This window comes from Notolepis coatsorum (genome assembly GCF_963971535.1).
Source record: "Notolepis coatsorum genome assembly, chromosome: 8".
In the NCBI taxonomy this organism is placed as follows: domain Eukaryota; kingdom Metazoa; phylum Chordata; class Actinopteri; order Aulopiformes; family Paralepididae; genus Notolepis; species Notolepis coatsorum.
The window spans coordinates 79,678,771-79,702,404 of record NC_140172.1 but is presented as its reverse complement, the minus strand read 5'-3'; the positions used below and the strand labels follow the sequence as shown (position 1 = coordinate 79,702,404).

The following is a 23,634-nucleotide window of genomic DNA, read 5'->3' as shown; positions in this document are numbered from 1 at the left end:
CTGGTACCCTCACCAGCGGGATCTCCATGGGCAGCAGGCTATCACACATCACAGTCTTCACCGACGCCTCCCTCACGGGATGGGGCGGGACGTGTCGGACCAACACAGTAGGGGGCAGCTGGACGTGCCATGCTACCCGGTCTGCACTGCATATCAATGTGTTGGAATTGAAGGCGGTCCTTCTGGTCCTCAAGCAGCTCGGCCACCTGGTGGTGGGCGAGCAAGTGTTGGTCAGGACGGACAACACGACTACAGCGTCGTATATCAACAGACAGGGTGGAGTACGCTTCATCCGTCTGCACCGGGCGGCGGTCGAGCTCTGGCTATGGGCATCTCTCAATCTGCGCAGCCTAAGGGCGCTCTACATTCCTGGCAAGCAGAATGTGGGCACGGATGTGATGTTGCGGGGCGGTCCACATTCCGACGAATGGGGACTACGTCCAGACATAGTCAGACAAGTCTGGGACCGGTTCGGGGAAGCCACGGTGGATCTGTTTGCGAGCAGACAGTCTCACCAGTGCCCCTTATGGTTCTCGGTCAGTCAGGGGGACAATCCTCCCTTGGGGGTGGATGCCTTCTCGATGTATCCATGGCCGCCTGGGATTCTGTACGCGTTCCCCCCCCATACATCTGATAGCTCAGCTGTTGGAGCGGATACGTCGGGAGCACAGGACTTTGATCCTGATCGCGCCGGACCGGGGCACGGCTGTGTGGTTCCCGGTCCTGATCCAGCTCTTGGTAGCCCCGCCGTGGCCTGTTCCTTGGTCATCGTGGGCCCTCTCTCAGGCACACAGGTCTCTGTGGCTGTTCCCTGTTCTGGAACAGCCACTGATGGTTTGGCTGTTGAGGGGGTGAGTCTGGAGGGGATGGGTCTTGACCCTTCTGTGGTCGACACCATCCGAAACGCGCGTGCTCCCTCCACTATTGCGGTTTACGCGGGTAAGTGGCGTACTTTTCAAGAGTGGTGTAAGGTGGGTGGCGGGGACCCAGTGTCCTGCCCCCTGGACGCTGTCCTTTCCTTCCTTCAGTCTATTTTGGGTAGACTGTCGGCCTCGACGGTGAGGGTATACGCTGCAGTTATATCCTCTTGTCATGTGGGTTTTGAGGGCGTTACATTGTTCAGCCACCCTCTTGTGAAACGTTTCCTGCTTGGCGCTCGGCGTCTCAAGCCGGTGGAACGTTCTCTTGTCTCCGAGTTGGGACCTCCAACTGGTCCTCGGCCGGTTGTCGGAGGCCCCGTCTGAGCCTCTTGAGCAGGCGCCGTTGGAGCAGCTGTCTTTCAAGACTGCGTTCCTGCTGGCCATCACCTCCGCTAAGCGCGTGGGTGAGCTGTGTGCTCTCTCGGTGCGGCCTGAGTGCCTGTCTATTCGTGCCAGTAGCGGTGCGACTCTGAGGCCTAATCCAGTCTTCGTGCCAAAGAATATCCGGAGCTCTTTTCGCTCCAGGGATATTGTGATTCAGGCGTTTCATCCGCCTCCTCACGCTAGTGGGTTAGAGGCGAGCCTTCATCTGTCGTGTCCTGTCCGTGTTTTGGGGGTTTACCTCAGTCGGACTCGGGATCTCAGGGCTGCCGATCAACTTTTTTGTTTGTTACGGTGACCCTCGCGCTGGTAAGGCACTGTCCAAGCAGCGCCTGTCACATTAGTTGTGCGAGGGCATTGCCCTTTGCTACACGTTGGCTGGACAGGTCCCCCCTGGAGGTGTCAGGGCCTTGTTAGGGGGGGCCTCGTGGAGGACATCTGTGCTGTGGCCTCCTGGTCCTCGCCGGGTCCCTTCGTTAAGTTTTACCTCATGGACATGACTGGGGGTTCTGTCTCCCAGGCGGTTCTGAGGTCTGGGACCTCCCGTGCGTCCCGCTGTTTCTGGTTCCATTTTTTTAACACTTTGGTGGAGTTGACTGCCTCCCCCCCTTCGCTAGGACGGGCGGGTGGACGGGACTCCCCTCCCCCCTGGTAGTAGGGCTTGCAGGCCCTCAGGGGGTACATTTGTCGGGCCACGCGTCTGCTCTGCCCCATATCTCATTATGGCGAAGAGCGAGACGCGATTGGCCAGTATGATAATATAACGAAAGGTTATCCTATAACCTAGTTATATGAATACTGGCTGAGCGTCTCGCCCTGAGGTCCCTTGGTTGGGTTTTCAGTGTTGGAAACTTTTTCTGAGGAAGGTAGAGTGTGACCATGTCCGGCGTCATATAGTAGGACGCGGGCGTGGCCTGGTCACGTGCATGTGAGTGCAATTGTTTGTTCATGAGCACAGTAGGTGCTTGGAGATAAGAGAAATCTCATTATGGCCAAGAGCGAGACGCTCAGCCAGTATTCATATAACTAGGTTATAGGATAACCTTTCGTTAATGACATTGACGGATTGTGAATTTTGTGATTGACTCAAATTATATTTATTTGGAAACTTTATTTGAAGAGTCAAAACTGTTCTCTTGGCTTTGTTTTGTTCATAGTAGTAACGCTCATGTCATGATAAATCTGGTTAGGTCAAAACTACAGGAATATACATAAAAAAAAAAAGTATAATACAATAAATATATATATATATATTATCGGTTATCGGTATCGACCTTGAGGAGCAGAAAGTTATCGATATCGGGGTCAAAAAAATCAATATCGTGCACCCCTAGTAAGTAGCTTTAAAATTTTGAAGCTGTATGATGCAGACTTGGGTATAAATATGAAATGTCCGTGCATTGCGCTCCATCTCTGCGCTCTCCTCTCCTCCTCCCTCCTCTCGGCTGCTGCGTGCATTTTTCTTCTTTGTCCTTTGTTGAAGAGCTGCCCCTCGTGGGCCGGGGGCCTGGCGGTTGGGCGGGGGCGGGTGGGGGCTCTGGGTGCTCGGCTCCGTGCATGGTGGACCAGGATATGGGGGTGTTCTATCTCTCGGGGAGGAGGGCGGGAGGGAGGGGTTTCTCACAGGGGGATCCGGGAGAGTGGGATCTCGTGGGTTGTGGGTTCGTTGTGCGTGGGGTGGGGGGCTTGGTGACATGGGAGGTAGCAGACTTGGCTCGGTGGGGGGGAGTATCACCCCTCGCCCCTCTACTAGGTCTGGCCCAATCAAATTCAAGGTACCCGTGTCGCTGAGTGCTGGGCCCCGCGTGGGACGGACCTGGGATGCGGGGGAGCCCGGATCTGTATGTTGTTATGTTATGGATGTCACTGTAAATGTTGTGTTGTATGTCTATAAATGTTAAATAAAAATTTAAGTTTAAAAAAAAGAGAGCTGCCCCTGGCTCTCTGCTCCTTTTTTAGATGATTTTTAGACTGTATTTTTCTTCTTTTTGAGAGAGATATTGATTTCGACTTTGATGAGTTTTTGTATCCTGCTTTATTATTTTCCTGGATTTGGAGCTTTCCCAAGCCAGTATTATTGTAACTATTTTTTTCTAATTAAAACAAACTTTGTTAAATACTTTATTCAACTTTTGACCGAGTTCTTTCACGAGCTACTCCATCATGTTTCTTAACCTGTTCCACCTGACGGGACCGGATCCGGTCCCAAAACGGCATCTGTTCATAAATCAATAGTGTTGCATATTTTTTGCGATTTTTTTATCAAACCTTTTCAAGTATTAACATCACTAACATGTCACAAAAGCATGTAGAATGTATATTATCATCAATACGTTAGTTTAGCAATAGGTTCAAAGTGCCATTAGATAGTTTTAACTTCTCGATTTGCTGAAGTCTATTGCAAGACGGCGACCATTTTGGAAATTTAGAATTTTTGAATCGGCATGGCCATTTTGTCGAGGGCATGCCTAGCTGTGGATCAGCGTTGGAATTATTCCGAACTACACTTCCTGTCAGATTCTGTGGGGGTTCAAAGTTCAGCGTTCTGAATGAATTATTTCAATAACTGTTATTATTCGGGATAATAAGCCACAAAAGGTAACGTTTTTGACAAATATTGAAACACAGTTAGTTTCTCCTCCCTATTGTTAGCATGTAGCAACAATTAGATCTGAAATTAATTTAAAAACGGTTGCACTGTGGTGAAAATAAAAAGGTACAGTAAATTACAGTAGATATCATTATCTGTTCTTATGCACGCCTGGTGATACTAAATCCAAATTGAACTCGGGCATTTAAAAGATAATATATATATATATATATATATATATATATATATATATATATATATATATATATATATATATATATATATATATATATATATATATATAAATGTGCGAATTGGCTATAATAAGGTAATTTATAAGCATCATATTCTATATTCTATAATAATATTTCAAATTGCATTGGTCCGGATGGGAGAATTCAGCAGCACTGTATCTACAGAACCTTCGGTTTAATCATCTTCCCTTTATTAATTTCCTTCAATTTTTTTACACATGATCTCAAGAGGGTACTGCACGAGATCAGTGGCAGTTTTTAAAGTTTGGTCATTATTATCATGGTGTTATTCGCTGTCAAAGATGCAAAGAAAAATCATAATTCATATTCTCCTTTGTTTCATCACAATTTAAGCAAGCCTAGTAATAGACATAATATTTCTGACACTGTGAATACATTCCCTGAGGTCCATAGATGTCCCTAGATACCAAGAATATGCAAATGGACCTTGTAGAAGTGGAGCAATATTCCATTTACCTAGGTATATATTTTAGGCGAATATATTCCACGGGGGGAACAGGTTAACCATGCCTGCCATGCCTTGCTTTTACACTGGGAACAATTCAACAATTCTACACCTGGGGTAAGCATGATTTTATAAAGATGTCCTGGTAGCCTGATTACAGATTCAATGAATTGCTTTTACTGCTTCTAGTAATTTATACCTGTTATGGCTATTCAGTATTCTCACGTCTGTACGCTGATTAGAGTCAATATTGCTGTACTCTGATTAGGGTCCCATTTGTATTGAGCGTGTTTGACCTGGTCTATAAATTATTAAATAAGTAATGCTGTGACATGATTGCTCAATGAAATTAGTTTCTTCCACGCAGACATTCTGTTTATTACAACAAAAGAGGATTAACAAACCTCATTAAGTTATATTTCAAATTAAATTGATAACTAACCAGTAACAATGAAATGGATTAAATAAAAAAGACTCTGCAACTCTCACGAAAACTAGCAATTTTCCGAGGGGGGACAGGAGTGGCATCAGGTCTTCTGATTCAACGGATTCATGAGATTGACAGGGGCCTTGAGGCTAATTACATAGGACGCTATGTGATGAGCATCAAGGCTACTAATTCAAGGATTTGTTGAGATAACAGAGGTCCTGGGGCTTTAACAATAACAGAAAAACAAACCTTCCAAATATATCCTGGGAGAGCGGTTGGATAGCCAAATTGTACAGCTATTACAAATACCATCCTCAGTGACTTCATTTAGCTGGCTAGTAGTTAGACAATAACAGCTAGCTAGCTAAGTAACGTTAGGGCCCAGTCACACATTCGTGAAATTATCGCGGGAGAAAATGCGCCTACCATTCTATTTTTCGCTAATGTGTGACCGGGCCCCTAATTAGCCTAACGTTAGCTAGCTACTCAGCTACAGTAGGCATGCATTAGCTAGCTTCCACTAACTAGCTAGCTCGTCTATTGTAGCTAACGTGAGCTGTCCACACATTTTATGCTGTGCAGCTAGCCAGTGGCTAACCCAACACTTGTCTGATAGACAGAATTGTAAAATCATTACATATAATTTCCACAAGTAACTGGACCCAGGCAAAATTAACCTCAAACTAGCTAACGTTAGTAGCCCCTTTCGGGACTAACGTTAGCTAAGTTAGCATTGACAAGTTAGACACCGAGACTTTGTTAAGTTACATACTGTACGAAAACAGCAATATAACATTAGAGGAAATGTCGCCCAATTGAACACCAACATAAATCAATTTGATGAACTTACTTTCAATTCGGGATGAGTTCTTGCTTTCTTCTCTCACTCTCAACGAGTCCAACACTTTTCTTGCGCTTGGATGTTATTTGTATAAGATGACAGCCAACCAGTGTTAATTTTGTCAACTAAAATTATGACGAAAGATGTTCATCAACGAAGGTTTTTTTCATGACGACTCGAGACGTGACGTCACGTTATTGAAGACCATGTCACGCTAACAAGACTAAATAGTTTATTAAATATTGTTGACCCCAACTGAGGACACAAAAATGTAATTTACAAAAACCAGGACGAAATTTCTCTTCATGTATGTTGATATTGTTGACTAAAACAAGACGAGACAAAATAATTATAACTTTTCTTAATGCCATCGTCCCGAGTAGAGCAGTGTGACGGGGAGCTCTGTTATTAGCATTAGCTGAAGAGCTATTTGAAAAGCTAGTTTTTTTTAGCTTAACGTTACCTTGGCTAAAGTTGGGACTATTCATAATCCAGCTGCAAACCTGCAAGCAAAGTACAGCAAGTTGGCAAAGGAGTATTCCAAGGTAAATCACTTTTTCACCAGTAACGTTACATTGTTTGTATTTCCATCTAGCTCACGCTAACTGGTGGCTAACCTAGCTCACGCTAATGTGGTCACTGATCGACCGCTCGCACACAATTAATGACATGTTGCGGACAGCCATACCGGTGACAATGTTTAGCTTTTAGTGCCAAATGATAAGAGTCTGAGGCGGAGTCTCAAAAGAGAATGTTGTGCCGAAGTGCTAGCAGTGTACCACTCAGACCCTAAAGGCGAAATATCTACTAAGATAAAAATAGCCAAGGGAGAGGCGAGGATGTACCACTGTGCCACGGTCATAACACAGACCCTGGGAAAAACTATCCAACTGTTCTACTACCAGACTAAATGGTACTCGAGCAGTAGAGGTGAGCCTGGAGAGGAAACCAATCAGTAAGACAGGAGAATCGGCTATGGCCAAAGTAGTCCTGTATACAAAATGGCCCCCGGCATGGGAAAGAGAGGCTAAGGCCCTCTTAAAATTCTTGACTCCCAGTCAGGACCCTCAGACGGAAGCTCAGGTCCAGGAAATGCCTAGGCCAGAGATACCCCTCACGGTCACTGACCAGGCAGGGGGATGTCCATTTCAGACCACCACCAAATGGTTTAAATGGACTGTGGCAGTGACAAAGGGTAACATTTAAACCATACCCACCTACGCTCCCATGGGTGCGTAGCTTCCCCCTGCCAGGGGGAAGAACCCTATGGTACACAGAAGTCGCGACCCTGACCTCGGATAAAGTAGAAAAACTTGAGGGGGAATGGGGGACCAAAGTACTGGACTCTCTCCTCGATTGCTTATCTGTCAAACTAGCCATGACTGATCAAGTATGGAGGGATGGGGGGGACAGGTGGCGCACGGAGATTACGTTCATCACCAACACCGGGAGACACTGGATTCGCCTGTTCGAATCCAGCTCCCGGCGTTGCTATCAGCTTGGCTGGCCTCTCACACTGATACAATTGGCTGTATCAGGGGGTGGGAAAGCTGAAGGGTGGGTCCTGGGCGTTGTGGACAGCGACCCCTACAGTTCGGTCGGGGCGCCTGCTCAGCAAGGGTTGGAACTAAGGAGAGATAGTGTGGCCTCCCACACGCTACACTCTCCCCGGTGAGAACCTGCGCGGCCAGGTTGGCCTGCCCCAGGCTGCACATGCGTCGGAGGAAAGCATGTGACAGTCTCCGGTCTCCCGGACCAACAGTAGGGGAAAGTACGCAACACCCAGGAAGGGTGGGATGGGAGAAAAATCGGGAAAAAAAGGAGGGGAAGAAAGATAAAACATTTAAAAAAAAAAAAAGTATGGAGGGATCTTACCACCTAAGAAATGTTGAAAAAGATTATCAACAAAGCGGGTGAATTAGTCCCTATATGCAGAGAAGCTAAAAAACATGGGGATCCCAAAGCCATATACGAATGGGACCCTAGGCCAAAAAGCCACCTGTCGTGTGAACTTCAGGAACTATTTGAGGAGATATAGGGTAAGACCAGTCCCTATGGACAACCAGAGCCCTCAACAAATGGAAGGCCTATGCAGGAATAGGCCTCACAAATGAGGAAGTAAAATTGGTGGCTACATGCTGAGAAAGGGAGTCGGACTCTGAGGAGGCCAAACTGACCTTATTTATCCACCAACAGTTAGCAGCTCAGATCCTGGGCTTCCAGCTGAATGGAATATGTAGATATACATATACATACTGGAATATGTAGACCCAAGGTCAAACACCCCTTACCCTGAATCACCAATAGTCACTGTGGGGAGCAACAACAGGGCTCCCCCGAAAGAGATCAAATCTAATCCAAACATCAACCCAGACGGGTCTGAGAAGGATGGGGATTTATCAGGATGGGTCTGAGAAGGATCCGCGAAAACCTTTTGCTAAAATGTCAAAGAAAGGCAACTAGGCAATATACTACTTCCCCCACGACTCATTTTCACCGAAAAAGACCACAAGTGGTCACATAATGAGATGGGGGCTGGAACCAAGTTGCAAGGCAACGGGAGCCCAGATTGGGGCCTTAAATGCTGTGAAATCAAGTTTCAAGTTTCAAGTTTCTTTCTAAGACTGTGTTAGACAAGATAAGTATGAAATAAAATAGTATAGCATGTAAAATAGAAGTAAAAATAGAGGTCACAGTGTTCAGTATAGACATATGTACAATGTTCGATGCAGAATAGAAGTAACTGAGTTACCATACAATATACAATATACTATGCAATGTACTAATATACAATACTATATAGTGCAGAGCAGAAATGGGATGAGGTACAATTTAGGTACAATTTACAGTAAGGTGTACGAGTTGTAGTGCAAATCCTTTACCAATAAATATAAAGTGTAAAGTGTGTTTAGGTGTTCTAAAGTGTGTAAAGTGGGTGCTGCAGTGAGTTGTTTGTTTAAAGTGAGTGTGTGCGTGTGGATGTGTGTGCTGTGTGCATTTGATGGTTGTTGCATAGTGTTTATTGTTCGTTGAGCAGCCTGATGGCCTGGGGATAGAAGCTTCAAATCCTTGGAAATGTTGTTGTGATATTACAAAATCTGATGTGATATTACAGAGGATTTTGATTGCAGTATTTTATTGTGAAATAATAGTTAAATGCTGTGAAATCCAAGGATACAGTCCTTTTTACAGGTATTTGTTTGGATATTATAGGGGGCCTTGATTACAATATGTCACTGTAAGATAATACTGTTAAATGTTGTGAAATGCTGGTAATTGTTTACAGTGATATACTGTAGACATACTGTATATATTTATATACTGTAGTCATACTGTATATATTTATATCCTGTATATATATCTATATATATATATATATATATATATATATATATATATATATATATATATATATATCTCTTCTCCTCTCTGTCTGTCAGAACTAGGGATGGGAGGAATGCTAGCAGGGGGCGTGTTCCAGTGTCTTGGTCCTTGGCAACAACACAGGAAGTCTCAGTATCCAGGAAGTTGGACAGACGGTGGGCCTAAGAAAGCCTTCCTCCAACAGAGCAGCTACTACACAGAGTACAGCTCTTCTACCAAGGCAGAGGGTGAGCTTGCTTTAGTGAAGCTTACTTGGGGCGACAGTGGCTCGGGAGGTAGAGGAACTAATTGTAAAGCGCTTTGGATAAAGGCCCTATATAAATGAAGCCATTTACCATTTACTCAATTCACTTGGTTTAAAGAGCCCCTCCAGATGTATTTTAAACCCTTAAAATGTTCTATATTTAATTATAATTTGTATACTATAAATATGTGTTTTCCATCAAAGAGAGCAAGCATCCATTGATATTTACTAGGAATTCCAAGCAGCAGCTTATTCTTTCAAGTCATGTCAATAGCTACTCAGCTTTCTGTATAGCTGAAGCTAAAGGTGTCAAGTTACCACATTATTGGACCATGAGAGGTTCGGGGAAGTACAGATAACCGCCACTAAGTGTGAATGAATGAATGAATGAATGAGTGAGTTAGTGACATTGCCAGCTATAGAGGTGCTTCATATCTAGAAACATCTTTTTCTGACACATAAGTGCTGTTTTGCAAGCCCCTGTCACAATTGGACAATATTATTTCTGCCTGCCTGCCTGCCTGCCTGCCTGCCTGTCTGTCTGTCTGTCTGTCTTTTGCTCCTTCTTTATACCTGTGCCTGTCTTGGCTACCTTTCTGTCTTCCTGACGGGCCTCTCTGTGTCTGTCTGATCCCCAGGTATAGCCAGTCGTCTGCTGGGTCCGTCGTTTGAGACGCACGGCTTGCCCGAATTGACCCGCTATGACTGTGAGGTGAATGTCCCACTGCAGGGTAACCTGCACCTCCTCCAGGGCAGTGACCTGCTGAGAGCCCTGGACCAGAGCACCTAGAGTGGTCCCAGTCCAAGCCCTATACAGAGACCCAGGCCAGAGCACCTAGAGCGGTCCCAGTCCAAGCCCTATACAGAGACCCAGGCCAGGGCCAGGCCACCTGGAGCCTCCCAAGCATTCCCCCGTGCCAAGGCCTGAACCTAACCCATACCTAAACCTAAACCTAACACATACCTAAACCTGACCCATACCTAAACCTGACCCAACCTAAACCTAACCCAACCTAAACCTGACCCAACCTAAACCTGACCCAACCTAAACCTGACCCAAACTAAACCTGACCCATAACTAAACCTAACCCATACCTAAACCTAACCCATAGTACCTAAACCTGACCAACACCTGAACCTAACCCATACCTAAACCCCCAACTACTCTGGCTACAAATTACAAACGCTAAAAGTAGGCACTATACTAAACTAAAACACTATACTACCTAGACAATAAGAAGTCCTATGGTGCTTCAATTGACCTGTCCCCGGTCAATCCCTGTATCCTGTATCCACCACCCTGAATCACTAGATGATTAGCCACGCCACGCCCCCTTCTTAAAGGTTAATTCCGGTTATTTCCAACCTAGACCCTATTTTCTATCCTCTGGTGTCATACTGGTGGATTCTGAGAATCTCATTAGACCACATACCAGATTGTGTTTTTTCTGGGTGCTTGGTGTCCTTGTTCCAAAACAACACAACATTTCAGAGATAAAAAATATATACATTTGCCTGCTTTTTAGGATGTTTTACTTTACAGATGTTTTAAATAACTGGAATTAACTATTAACACATTAACACATTGGTTGCCAGCCGGATATGATGATTTATCGCTTGGATGCCACCACGTTAATCAATGGGAGGACGAGCACATTTGCGAGCGATTAAACTATATCTTAAATTATGGCTATGTGTCTAATACACCCGTCGCTTATCAATGACTTGCTTGCAGTCAACATGTACGAAACGGATTGTTTTTTCATCAGTACATTTCCGTTTTATACCGCTTTGAATACGACTATAGTTTCGGAGAGTTCTAGTAATTTCAGAGAAATTCCACGAAAATAGCCATTTACTGGAATACACAAAACAAGTTGTCATTTTCCGGCTGATTTATGAATAGTTTTCAAATAAACGCTAGATTATCAAGAGTATTTGTGTTCTTATGCACGATACAAAAGTGGGCTGAAAAAATAATTTAATCGTGCCTCGCCTAGCACCTAACGCCACACACACACACGTTGTGAAATCTGTGAAAAACAACTCTGATTAACCCAAAACTGGTAATATAGATTCCTTACCTCAGATCATATGTTCTGCAAAAAGATGAATCCAATTCCTGATCGCCATTCCAAATATTGATCGCGTTTATTGATCCAACGTTATAGTTCGAAACGCATAATCGAAAGCTGCTCCGAGCCTCGGCAGGGAATCTGGTAACACAACACTGCTTGCCAGAGATCGGAAAACCCTGGACCAGAGTTTTTCTCTGATGCACTTTTTCACTCAATCCAATCCAATGATGTGCATTACCATCCGGGAGACGATAGGGGGCGGTATTTGCCCTTTTCGAGCTCAGAGCCATTCCCAATGATAACGTCAGGCTGGACGGATGAAAAATTAATGGATATCGCTAATATAAGAAATAACGATTAAATAACGAGAAATCTTGTTATTGGCAACCAACGCATGGCGGCCAATAACGAGAAATCTCATTGTTGGCAACCAATGTGTTAATATCAGGACTAGTGTCAGGCAATGGCTCTTCCCCACCCTGGACCAGTGTAGTGCCTCTCACAGTAGGCCTGTTTGGGTCAACTTTACCTTCATAAGTTATACACTTTATATCTTTATTGTAGTTATCTTCATTCCATTGTATGTCTTTGAATTGAGATGTTGTTGTTTTTTGTGCTCTTTTAACTGATTGTCCCCACAGTGTTTAATCCATATCAAGGGGGACACATTATCATATCATCAGTGTTGCAGATAATCGGCTCCCTTCATCTCTCTGTGTACATTCCTTCTATTTATGTGTCTTCTTCTGTCACTGAAATTCTAATAAGCAAATACTACTGTACATGTATGTTTAAGTTGAGTGTTCTCCCCCATGTATTTCCATTTCTTAAATCGTTCTTCTTTTCAGTGTCATAAACATCTAGCCCCCGCCCCCCCTCTCTCTCTCTCTCTTTTGAGAGAGATCTTCCATTTTTCTTTTCCTCGTTTGTATCCCTTGCCCCCACCCCATCCCATCAAAGGAGATACTCAACAGTAAAAAATACAGGGGGGGCTCAGTCGTCACAACCAGGCAAGGATGTCAGAGATTCTATATGATTTAGAAGGGGTCTCCAAGTCTTCTCAAAGGAATTCAGGGAACCCTTGAGGGAGAATCTGAGCTTTTCAAGATTAATAGACAATAGCAACTCCTTCACCCACCTATTGTGAGATGGAGGTTGAGTATGTTTCCACTTAAAGAGAATGAGTCGCCTGGCCAGTAAGGTGGTGAAGGCAAGAACACGTTGTGCTATTTTAGAGGTAAGAGGTTGCAGAGGGACACTGAACAAGGCCACAAGAGGATCAGGGGGGATAGTATTAGTATTAGTAGTATTATTATTATTATTATTACCATTGCCAATGGTTTAGAAGATTTCGGACTAGAATGTGGCAAGGCTGGGGCAGGACCAGAACATGTGGGTATGGTCGGCAGGAGATTGTTTGCACCTATTACATGAGTCAGTAAATAAAGTTAAAGTTACATTAGGATAAATTCGAGACAGCATCAAGTTAGTGTAGTGGATTTTGTGTACAAGTTTGCACTGTGTGAGGCCGTGTCTGAAATGAACAGACTTTAAAACCTGTTCCCAATACTAACACCTGTCAGGTAACACAGTTACTGGGCTATCAGTAGTGGAGTTAACAAGATAATAAATGCTACAAATAAGGCTTTTTTTCCGGATTGAGGGCCATTAGTAAGTCTATAAGAGTTTCTGGGGGACGACTAGGGAATTTTGGGTTCTGATTCTGAGTAAAGTGCCTAATTTGAAAAAAACAAAACAGGTGGGCTTTGGGAAGGTCAAATCTATTTGAGAGGTCTGAAAAAGACACGAAGGTCCCGTGGTCGTAAAGATCTTTAAATGTAGTTATCCTTTTGTCAAACCTAAATTGAAAGGCTAAATCAGTGCAAGAAGGCAGAAATAGATGCTTGTTCAAAATAGGGGCGAGGTCTGTGGCCCTATGGAGGCTGAGGCCTTTCCTAAATTGAATCAAATCACCAATGGGTTTGAAGAAAACTTAGTAACGGAGAGAGGGAGTTGAGAGCACACCAGGGAGCGAAGAGAGTGTTTAGAGGAAGAGAGTTCCATATCAACCCATACGGGGCACAGATTGTCAGTCGTGTCATTGACCCAATATAGAAGTTTATGAAGGTTACAAGACCAGTAATATTGCAGGACATTTGGCAATGCCAGACCACCGAGAACTTTGGGGAGCTGTAACACTGATCTCCTGATAAGAAAAGCTAATATCAACCGATGTGGGGGCGTGATCCGAGATCATAATACTATGGTACTCACAGGAATGTACACATGACAAGTAGTGATTGTCCAGAAGAAAGCAGTCAATCCGAGAATATGAACATGTGAGAAAAAGGAAAAAGCTTAGTTTGAGTGTGATTTAGCTCTCCAGTGGTCGAATAAGCCTAAACTAGTTTTATATGTGTCAAGAACTTTAGCTGACTTGGATAACACCTGAGGATTAGACGAAGATCTATCTAGAGTGTGGTCTTGGACCAGGTTAAAGTCACCGCCGATAATTAACACAATGGCAGCCATTCCGTATATATACGTGATTGGGAGCCAGCGCTTGACGGCCAATCACGTATATATACGTGTTTAACTTGTTTTTTCTTTTATTCGATTTTAATATCCTATTGACTGTCACAGAGCTGTATTTTGGCTGGAAAAGGCATATTGGGACTCGGAAAGTGCAGGACCGGCCAGATCCTGGTATTGGCGCTGTCTCAAGAATGCTGTTTCCTCTGTTGCACACTTGGTGTAAAAAAAAATTCGCTCCGGGCGGACTTTTTCTGTTAGTCTGAAGCGAGGGCTTCACCCGATCGCCTGGAATACTTTTTGCGACGCCGAATTCATTATGCTGTTAAGGAATATGGCATCAGCCAATGGACTATATGATCTAGCAGATGGCGATCAAATAACTGGGAAATTCTTTTTGGAATCCAACCGGCCACAGGTAAGAGAGATTTGACGTCAATTTTCGCTCATATTCATTACGGTATAAAACGGGAACGTATTGATGAAAAAACGATTTCTTTATGGCATATTGAACGGAAGGTTCATACTGTCAATTGACAATGACAATGGATACATAGCTATAATATAAAATGTAGATTTAGCTCTACAAACAACGTGATGCACAGTGAAACGTTGTAATGAAAAGCTGGCGTCCTAGAGTGGGGCCCATCTAATCTAATGGCAGGGAATGTGTTAAATAATGGTCATCTACTTTGAGAAGGGAGGAAAAGAAGCTAGATATGAATTTATCATCATCCCATGTAGGTGCATAAACACAGGCCAAAATCACAGGCATACCACATTAGCCTACCAGAAACAATTACAAATCGGCCGTTAGGATCTTCAATAGAGTTTGATAGCTCGAAAGGGATACTTTTATGTATAAGGATGGCAGCGCCCCTTGCTCTTGCTGAGAATTTAGAATGAAATATATTCCCAGGGACATTTGATTCGGTGAACCTCTGCGGAGTGAAGATGTGTTTCTTGTAGAAAGAAAATATCACCTCTGAGCTGTTTTAGATGAGCCATTACCTTATTGATTTTCACAGGCTGGTTGGCACCCTTCAGGTTCCAAGAGATAAAGTGGAGGTTTTTAACCCATCATATCGAGACTTTATGTAGGGAGCAGTGACTTTCCAAGACCTGGTGAGATTTCTGAGCCAAAAGAAAAAAGGGAAATAAAAACAACACAAAATAAAAGCAATAATAACAATATACATACATATATAGATACACCCATATCCACCCACACATGCCCACCCACACAAACCCACCCAAAAACCATCCATATCTCTCCCACCCCCCCCCCCCCCCCCATACAAACCCAACCAATCCCAGCAGGATAACCTTTTCCACTTCCATAACTTCTGCAATGCAAGAGGTCCCCCGGTCTTCCCAACAATATACAAATAGACACCTTTCATTCAATATATATATTTGTTTATAAAAATGTAATGAAAATAAAAATAAAATGACTCTTGATTACAGTAATATACATTGTTTTCTTTTAACTAAGGTCCCCAACAGTGCTACAGTATAATCTACAAATAGATAGACCATCTGCTATGTAAACTACAGGTTAGACCTGTTTAGTGTCATAAGTACAGTAAATGTCCCATGCACATACCTATAGGCTGTGTCAAAGGCTCTATCAAAGTAGAGGCATAGACACTAAGTACAACCTAAAGGAATAGCCTAAATATGTCTATCATCAGGTATAGAGACATAGTATAAAAAAAAATAACAACACTGCGATAACCACAACGTATAACATACGGGTATTCTCGGTTTGAAAAAAACAACGGAGTGACAGTTGAACTGTAACGTAATGCGTCCGATTCTTATCACGAGAGATTCATAGCAATGATGTATGTATGAGCTGGAAGTAGGCTTTCTATAACAAATATCCGTCTAGTAGTCAGGCAAAAAGAACAAAATACACGTATGTTACCCCTGAAGCTTGGTGAAAGTAAATTATAAACTGTGCACTTAACCAACCATGATGCACGTTAAAAATGTCCGCAAAGTAATAAGCTAATAAAGTCTGCTGGTAGAGCACAGAGTAGGAGCAGTAAGCAACGGTAGTAGGGGCACCATACAGTATGCGCCACCTTATTCCTTGTCCAACAGTCGCTATTTCTAGAATTTGCGTGCGTTCTCCGGTGTCTCAAAAGTGAAAGTCTCATTCCCATATGTAACTTGCAAGCGAGCGGGGAACAACAAATGTAACGGCTTTCTTGTAAAGGGCTTGTTTGATGTCGTTAAATGCAGCGCGCTTCTTAGCAGTAGCTGCAAAACTTGCAGCGTTGCCCCGCGGTAGCTTGGCTCATGTCGTCTGGTCCAACGAAGCACTTTCTCCTTATCTTGAACACGATGAAAACAAATCACAAATGGCCTGGGTTTACCTCCTGGTCCGGGCTTGGGGGCTAGGGAGCGGTGTGCTCTCTCTCTCTCTCTCTCTCTCTCTCTCTCTCTCTCTCTCTCTCGTTCCGGTGGTTTGGTGAAAACGCTCAGGCCGAGAAATTCCATTAGCAGACCAGATATAAACTCTATCGGGTCTCGTCCCGTTTCGCTGCCCCTGGGATGTTTATTATACAGAGGTTTACTCTGCAATATCTGTTTTCAGGATCGTCAAGGCGGTCTTGAAGCAGTACATTCTGGGCCTGAAGTGATTTGACTGTTGCTTCGGTGGCCGTCAGAGATTCAAGTTTTCCCCAGCCAGGGACTCCATAGCAGCTAGGCGGCCTTTACAGTATTCATTGTCTCGCGGAGTGCGTAGGACTGTAGCCGACTCCTGAATTAGAGCCGAAATGTCCTCTCGGAGTGAGGCTCGTTGTTTATCCAGTTCTGTGACCAGCTGGCTCATGGATAGGGTTTCATGGACTTCTTTGTGTGCGTCGTTCGCCTCCAAGTTTGCGGCCGCCATCTTAGCAATTTTGCCAGCCAACGTTGCTGCACTGCACGTGGCTTATTGATTTGAGCTCAGCGTTTTAGGTTTATTGCTCATTTCGCGACCGAATGATAACTCTCTATATAAACTTGTCGTATTACACTTTGTTGCAAATTAAAGTATGGTGTTTACATGTAAATCTGAACAATTAGACCGGGAGACCTCTGTCGCCTGACTTTCTCCTACATCGTCATCACCGGAAGTCCCTCTTTAGTCTTTTTAATGTACAACAACAAAAAACAACAACAATGCAAGATAAAGGGCAATGCAAGTGGTGTTTGCAAGGAGACGACTTGTTTACGTTGCAACAAGGGCATCAAGTAGGACGCAGGAGCTTTAGAAGTTGCCTCCACAAGCTATAAGCTGATGGTATCTAATAGTGCTTCTGATAGTGCTTCTAATGGTGCTTCTGATAGTGCTTCTAATGGTGCTTCTAATAGTGCATGAAGAGACCCAAAGTCCTTCCGATAAGGGTATGGCAAGTTTACTTAATTTTAGTCAATCAAAGATGTTGATGTTGCTGTATTCCCTTTTTTATGACATTGACCAATTTTAGTGTCTGGCCTTATTGTTAATTTGTTTCAACACGCGTCAACTCATGGCTCATGCCAGCGCTGTCCTTCAGCATGCGGTTGAGGAGATCAGAGAAGGTTTGACAAGAGTTGACATCTGAGTAGAAACATTTGTACTGCCCCATCTTTCTCTTTCTCTCTCTCCGTCTCTCTCTTGCTCTCACTCTCTCCCTCCCCGTCCCCCCCTCTCTCTCTTTCTCACACTTGTTTGTCTTAGTCTCACTTTGTGTTTTTGATGTGTTGGTCTTTTTGTCTGGTTTCACCACTTTAAAGTTTGAATAAGCGCCTTTGTAAACATAAACTATATGTATTTAAAGACAGAGCTGTAATATCGATGATAGTGTTTTTTAGTGTGTCCTGGTACTTTGTCCTCTCTACCCACGTATATGCTGATGAAGCGGATCCCTGTTGACTTCTGTCATAGTGCTGGTTTCTATTTTGTTGTGTTCTTTTCCGTGTTGTGGCTTTTGTTGTTGTTGGAGTTTTATGCTAACGTATATCTGATGAATCTGTTGGCAGGCCAGTACTGTTCTGTTCTTGCTTTAAGAAGATAAAAAGAAAAAGACAAAAAATTACATGAAAAATGTACATACGTTTTTTAAGTTTCACTTTTTTGTAGCATTTGGAATATTGTAAATGAGGCAAAGGTGTCACAGAACTAATCACCAATTTCCCTCTAGTATATGGATATAATATGTGAGCAATGGTGCTTCATAGACAATGTAACCGTTATTCATTTTAGAGGCAACTTTTATTATTTTCCTCTGATCTACTTTCACTAACAGTGTTTTGGTGTTTTATTTTATTGTACTTGGTTTATTTTTGTGCTGACATTATCTTTAAAGTTGAGCTGTATATATATAATGTGCCTTATGGTTTTATCCTAACTTTATGCCCTTCAAGTGCACAGAGTTTATTCGTTAAAGTCCTTGAAGCCTGGGGGCAGAATCATATTCTAACTGTCCATCCTATCAAAAGTCAAAGACATAATGGAAGTATATCCTGAATCTACCCTTTGTCTCCTACCTACATTTTACCAAGCGGAGATGGAACTTTCAGCAACTAAATGCTATCAGTCATTTATCCATGATGGTTTGGCCAATTGGTAGCTGTACAGTAGCTAGTGAAACTACAACATTCCACAGTAGTAAACCCATACAGGCTCCATGATGCTGTTGGACTATCTAGCTAACATTGGCACTTTTATGTTTTAAACTCTTAACAGGCCCCCAGAAAAGTGGCAATTTTTTTACTTGAACTTGAGGACTGCATACTTTTTTTGCAAAGCTTAGCTTTATACTTTATACTTATAGCACATGCATGAGCCTGGTGTCTTTTGAAAGATAAATTCTGAAGTTACTAATGCAAAAAAGGAGAATCACTTTTAGTGCTAGTTAAATAGAGTAACAGAGGTCTGAACTTGAGTTGAACTTGTGTACTCACATTTTTCTGTAGTGGTTGCAAGATTCCATTTTCCAATATTCCAGCATAGAGGTATAAACTGTAAAACACAGCAGGTCCATAGCCTGAAGTCTTATGTAGTACAGGTCAAAGTTTTATAAATATCCGTTCAGAAATGGGTCTTTGAGAGACGTCCGCGTAAAACTGAAAAAAAAAAGCTTTCCAAAATCCATTTCCTCATCCACCGCTGTGTGTTCTGAAGTCTGAATGACTTCTGGTTTTTGCTCTTCACCTTTTACCTAGTTCCCTTATTCGCAATTCCCAATCCCCTTCCTGGTCGTTGCGCACTCTACCCCCTACTGTCGGTCTGGGAGGGCGGAGACTATCACATGCTTCCTCCGACACATGTGTACCCAGCCCACCACTTATTTTCACCTCGCAGCGCGGACTCTCACTGAGAGAGTGTAACGTGTGGAAGGTCACACTACCTCTCTTAGATCCTTCCCTCGCTGTGCAGACGCCCCGACCGAACTGTAGGAGTCGCTGTCCACAACGACCCAGACCCACCCACCAGCTTCCCTCCCGCTGACTCTGCCAATCGAGCCAGTATGACGACCGGCCAAGCCGGAAGCAACGCTGGCAGCTGGATTCGATACCAGTACCATAACACGTTCCACGTCTGACTTAACATGTTCCACATCTGACTTAACATGTTCCACATCTGACTTAACATGTTCCTCACCTGACTTAACATGTTCCATACCTGACTTAACATGTTCCACACCTGACTTAACATGTTCCATGTCTGACTTAACATGTCAACATCTGACATTATAATGTATAGATAAGAGCTATAATGGTGGTGCTAAACATCATAGTAATATTACTACTACTAATAATAATAATAATAATAATAATAATAATAATAATAATAATAATAATAATAATAATAATAATAATAATAATAATAATAATAATAATAATAATAATAATAATAATAATAATAATAATAATACTTCTACTACTACTATTAGTATTATTAATAATAATAAGACTTGCTAAATAACAATGTGTTTAAGAGATGTATAGTGCTAGGAGCTGAAGCCACTATTACCTTTAAAAATGGAAGGTTTGTTCACAGCTTCAATATTCGATATTTCTGTAAATAAGGCATACGCACTATTTAAAAGAAGATAATGTAGAGATTAAGCTGAATGGGTTCAACTATGCTGTTGAATCAACTTGTAACATTGAATCCAGAAAGATGGATGGGAAGTCTAAATATTATTAATAATATGAATATATTAAACATTGTGGTGTTTATTTACATTGAATAATCAGTGATAGAAACGCCAATACGTAGATTCTGTTTCCAGGAAGCACCATTTAGCATTAAGAAATATTTAGTCTAAAGGGATTCTCATTTGTTTTTGTCTCAAAGGCTATGGTGGCTATAAGATGAATTTAGTGCCATGTTGCTTTTGTGAAATCAGACAGACCTATAGGGGCTGGAACTTACTGTATATGCCAATACATGACACCAAGAAGGATGGACCCTCAATAGGGAGGTGTAGTCTGACGTCACTTTAGTTTCCCACGCAGCCCACCCGTATAGGGATTTATCATTGAGAAAATGTATTATCGGCTATTGTAATAATTCTGCCTCATGAACATTGGCAAGCTTTCCATTTTTCCACAAAATGAGTTCCCTTCTATCATTAACATTATTGTTTAAGCATTTGTGGTTGAAATAAAATGATACGTAATTATTTTATGTTTAATTGCGAATTGTTTCATGTTGAGCTATAGATTGTGGATGAATACACACAGAAAGGTACACCATGCCAATGTTCATGCTTTATTTGTTTTAAACGAGACAATTTAGAAATGTGTCCATTGGAAATACATTGCAATTTCAAGCGAGGTGGACTGCGCGGGAAACAACAATGATGTAACCACTACACCTCCCTATACTGTTAAGTGCTGAGATATGAGCTGTGCTCATGGCCAGATTATGCCACTAGGGGGCCTCAAGGCCAGAAAGTGCTATGTCCCTCCGGGGACAGACATAACTAGGTGAGTCTGGGGGCTCTTGAATACTCCTTCTTATAGTATTTTAATGAAGGATATGTGACAAAATGTAAACAGTATACGCAGGGCGATAAAATTAGTAAGATGATGCAATGACTCTACACATCATCATCATCAACCTTTATTTATTCTCGAAAATATAATTGAGGTCACCCTCATTTTCAATGTCGTCAAGACTTTTCACAGACATTTCAATGCACACATTTCTACAATATAACAATAATAAATATGAATAACTATCTATAGTAACTCTTCACACATGGACCGCAGTCCAGAGTGCACCACATCAATTAGCATAAAATATAGGCATAAAATCAGCACACAAATAAAAAAAGAATTTTAATAAAAAATACATGAACCTGCTACACACGGACCTGCTACACACTAACCTGCTACACACAAACCTGCTACACACTAACCTGCTACACACTAACCTGCTACACACGAACCTGCTACACACTAACCTGGGCCACGGGGGGCCCTGTAGTTCGTCCGGTCTGCCCTGTCGGTCATCCAGGTCTTACCACCAGTCCTAGTTCTCCAGCTCTTGTGACACTTGAAGGGGCCCCAAAACAAACAAGAAAACGTGTGACTAAATCACCTCTTTAAAGACATTATCAGCATTTTCTTTCCGCCTAATGAAGGGCTATTGTTTTGCTTTTTCATGTCCTAACTTTCTCTTAAACTGATTCTATGATTTATTGAATACCGTATGCTAGAAATTCATATTGACATTATTATTATTGTCATTATGCCATCATCATATTGTTATTACTGTATGGGGGAATTCCACCCAATAAGAAGTTGTCTCTGCACTGATATCTTATTAAAGCATTAACTTATCTTATTTTCATGACTTATTTTGTTGTTGTATTGTGATTTTCTGATGTTACTACAGAAGATGAGAAAGGTGAATGGGTGCTTGCTCTCAGCTAAATCATTTTATTGAATTAATCAGCCTATTAAAAGGCCTTCATCAGAATCCCTTCTCTTGGTCAGGTTCATGTATAATTTGTTCTGCAGCTGTTGTGCTATTCCTTCCACTCAGTTACTACAGAAGATGCACTTTCAGCTGGTGAGTTCTACTTCCAGTTGGACCAACATCTAGCAGTGGTTGATCTCTGAGACATAAGGCGGCTATAGCTGCACAACAATACAAACTGGTGTGTAGATTCATCACATAACAGACATCAACGATACAAACTGGTGTGTAGATTCATCACATAACAGACATCAACGATACAAACTGGTGTGTAGATTCATCACATAACAGACATCAACGATACAAACTGGTGTGTAGATTCATCACATACAAAACATCAAAGATACAAATTGGTGTGTAGATTCATCACATACAAAACATATAAATTGATATCCTAAAGTCTGATTGACATTAAACTTGGTGCACATATCAAGATGTCATTACTACATATTTGCCTTTTTGACCACCCATGGTCGACCCATGTTAGCTACGACCAGCATCTCTATAGCTTGCTCTATTGGTTGGTTGGTTGGTCCGCAAAAGTCCCCACCCTCTAGCAGCCATCGTTTTCACCCTAGGAGTCTGAGATTTGGCATGTTTGTGTGCATGTTTGAATTCACCTTCTCCAGGGCCCTATTCCCCGTACCTGGTTCAACTAAGTCGATCAAAAGTCCCATTAGCCAGATTCAATTAACCCGATGAATAAATCCAGGCTTTCCCTGTTCCTCGAAGGCGGTTTACCTCTTGTTAATTCGAACCAGACTTGATACTCAGGATAATTGCGCGCGGCCGCCTCACCTGAAAAGACAGCAGGTGTCGATCACAGAAATCCTGATTTTCTAACGGCATTGATTGATTGAAAACTTTATAACAGATTGCAGAATGGGTACAATACAGTACGGCTCAATATACCAGTGACACCTCATGTTCATCATCAGATAACAGTGCTTGAACAGATAAATGCATTTTCTCAAATTCATTCATCAAAATGTCAAAGGCTCATTCAATTTCTCAAGTCACGTCCACGTCATCAAATCCGTCAAACAGCGTATCTCCTCAGACATTTTAATCCCAGTTACAATATCACAACAACGTGTGAGTGACAGTGATACAATTCAACAATCCACAGATTCAGATTCCTCGTAATTCATATCCACAATCCATGCATAAAGACGCTTCAATTTATGCTTGAATGAAAAACAATTCGGGCGCTCCATTAAGCAAATACATCCACAGTGAAGAATATGAAATGAATCAGAGCCAAACGCCTGATAGGTTTCATTCATTAAATATATCCCTGCGGGATTCACATTTGCAATGCTCCGTTATTAAAATAACCACATAGTGTGTGTCGCGACTCGCGAGCGCCGTATCCGTATAACTATGACGTGCATTATTTAGGACAAAGTAAATCCATAGGCTGAATATGATTTATTATCGGAATTTTAAGTCTATTATTTTACATTTCAAAAGCCCCCTCTAGAAAAATGAAGCACAAAAACATAATTCAGAATGGTATAATGGGATCTGTGAGGAGAG

At 42.4% G+C, this 23,634-nt stretch overlaps 1 protein-coding gene across 3 annotated transcripts in view; it reads left to right on the top strand.

Annotated features, from left to right (window-relative positions):
- epas1b (endothelial PAS domain protein 1b) overlaps positions 1-21,956 on the top strand; it is a 641,397-nt gene extending 619,441 nt beyond the window's left edge. For all 3 annotated transcript variants that reach the window (XM_084320767.1, XM_084320766.1, XM_084320765.1), the window contains 2 exons: positions 9,323-9,493; positions 10,149-21,956. In XM_084320767.1, the coding sequence (XP_084176893.1) occupies positions 9,323-9,493; positions 10,149-10,300 (323 nt within the window). In that variant the 3' untranslated portion in view covers positions 10,301-21,956. The remainder of the gene's footprint in view (positions 1-9,322; positions 9,494-10,148) is intronic.
- The last annotated feature ends 1,678 nt before the right edge of the window (positions 21,957-23,634 follow it).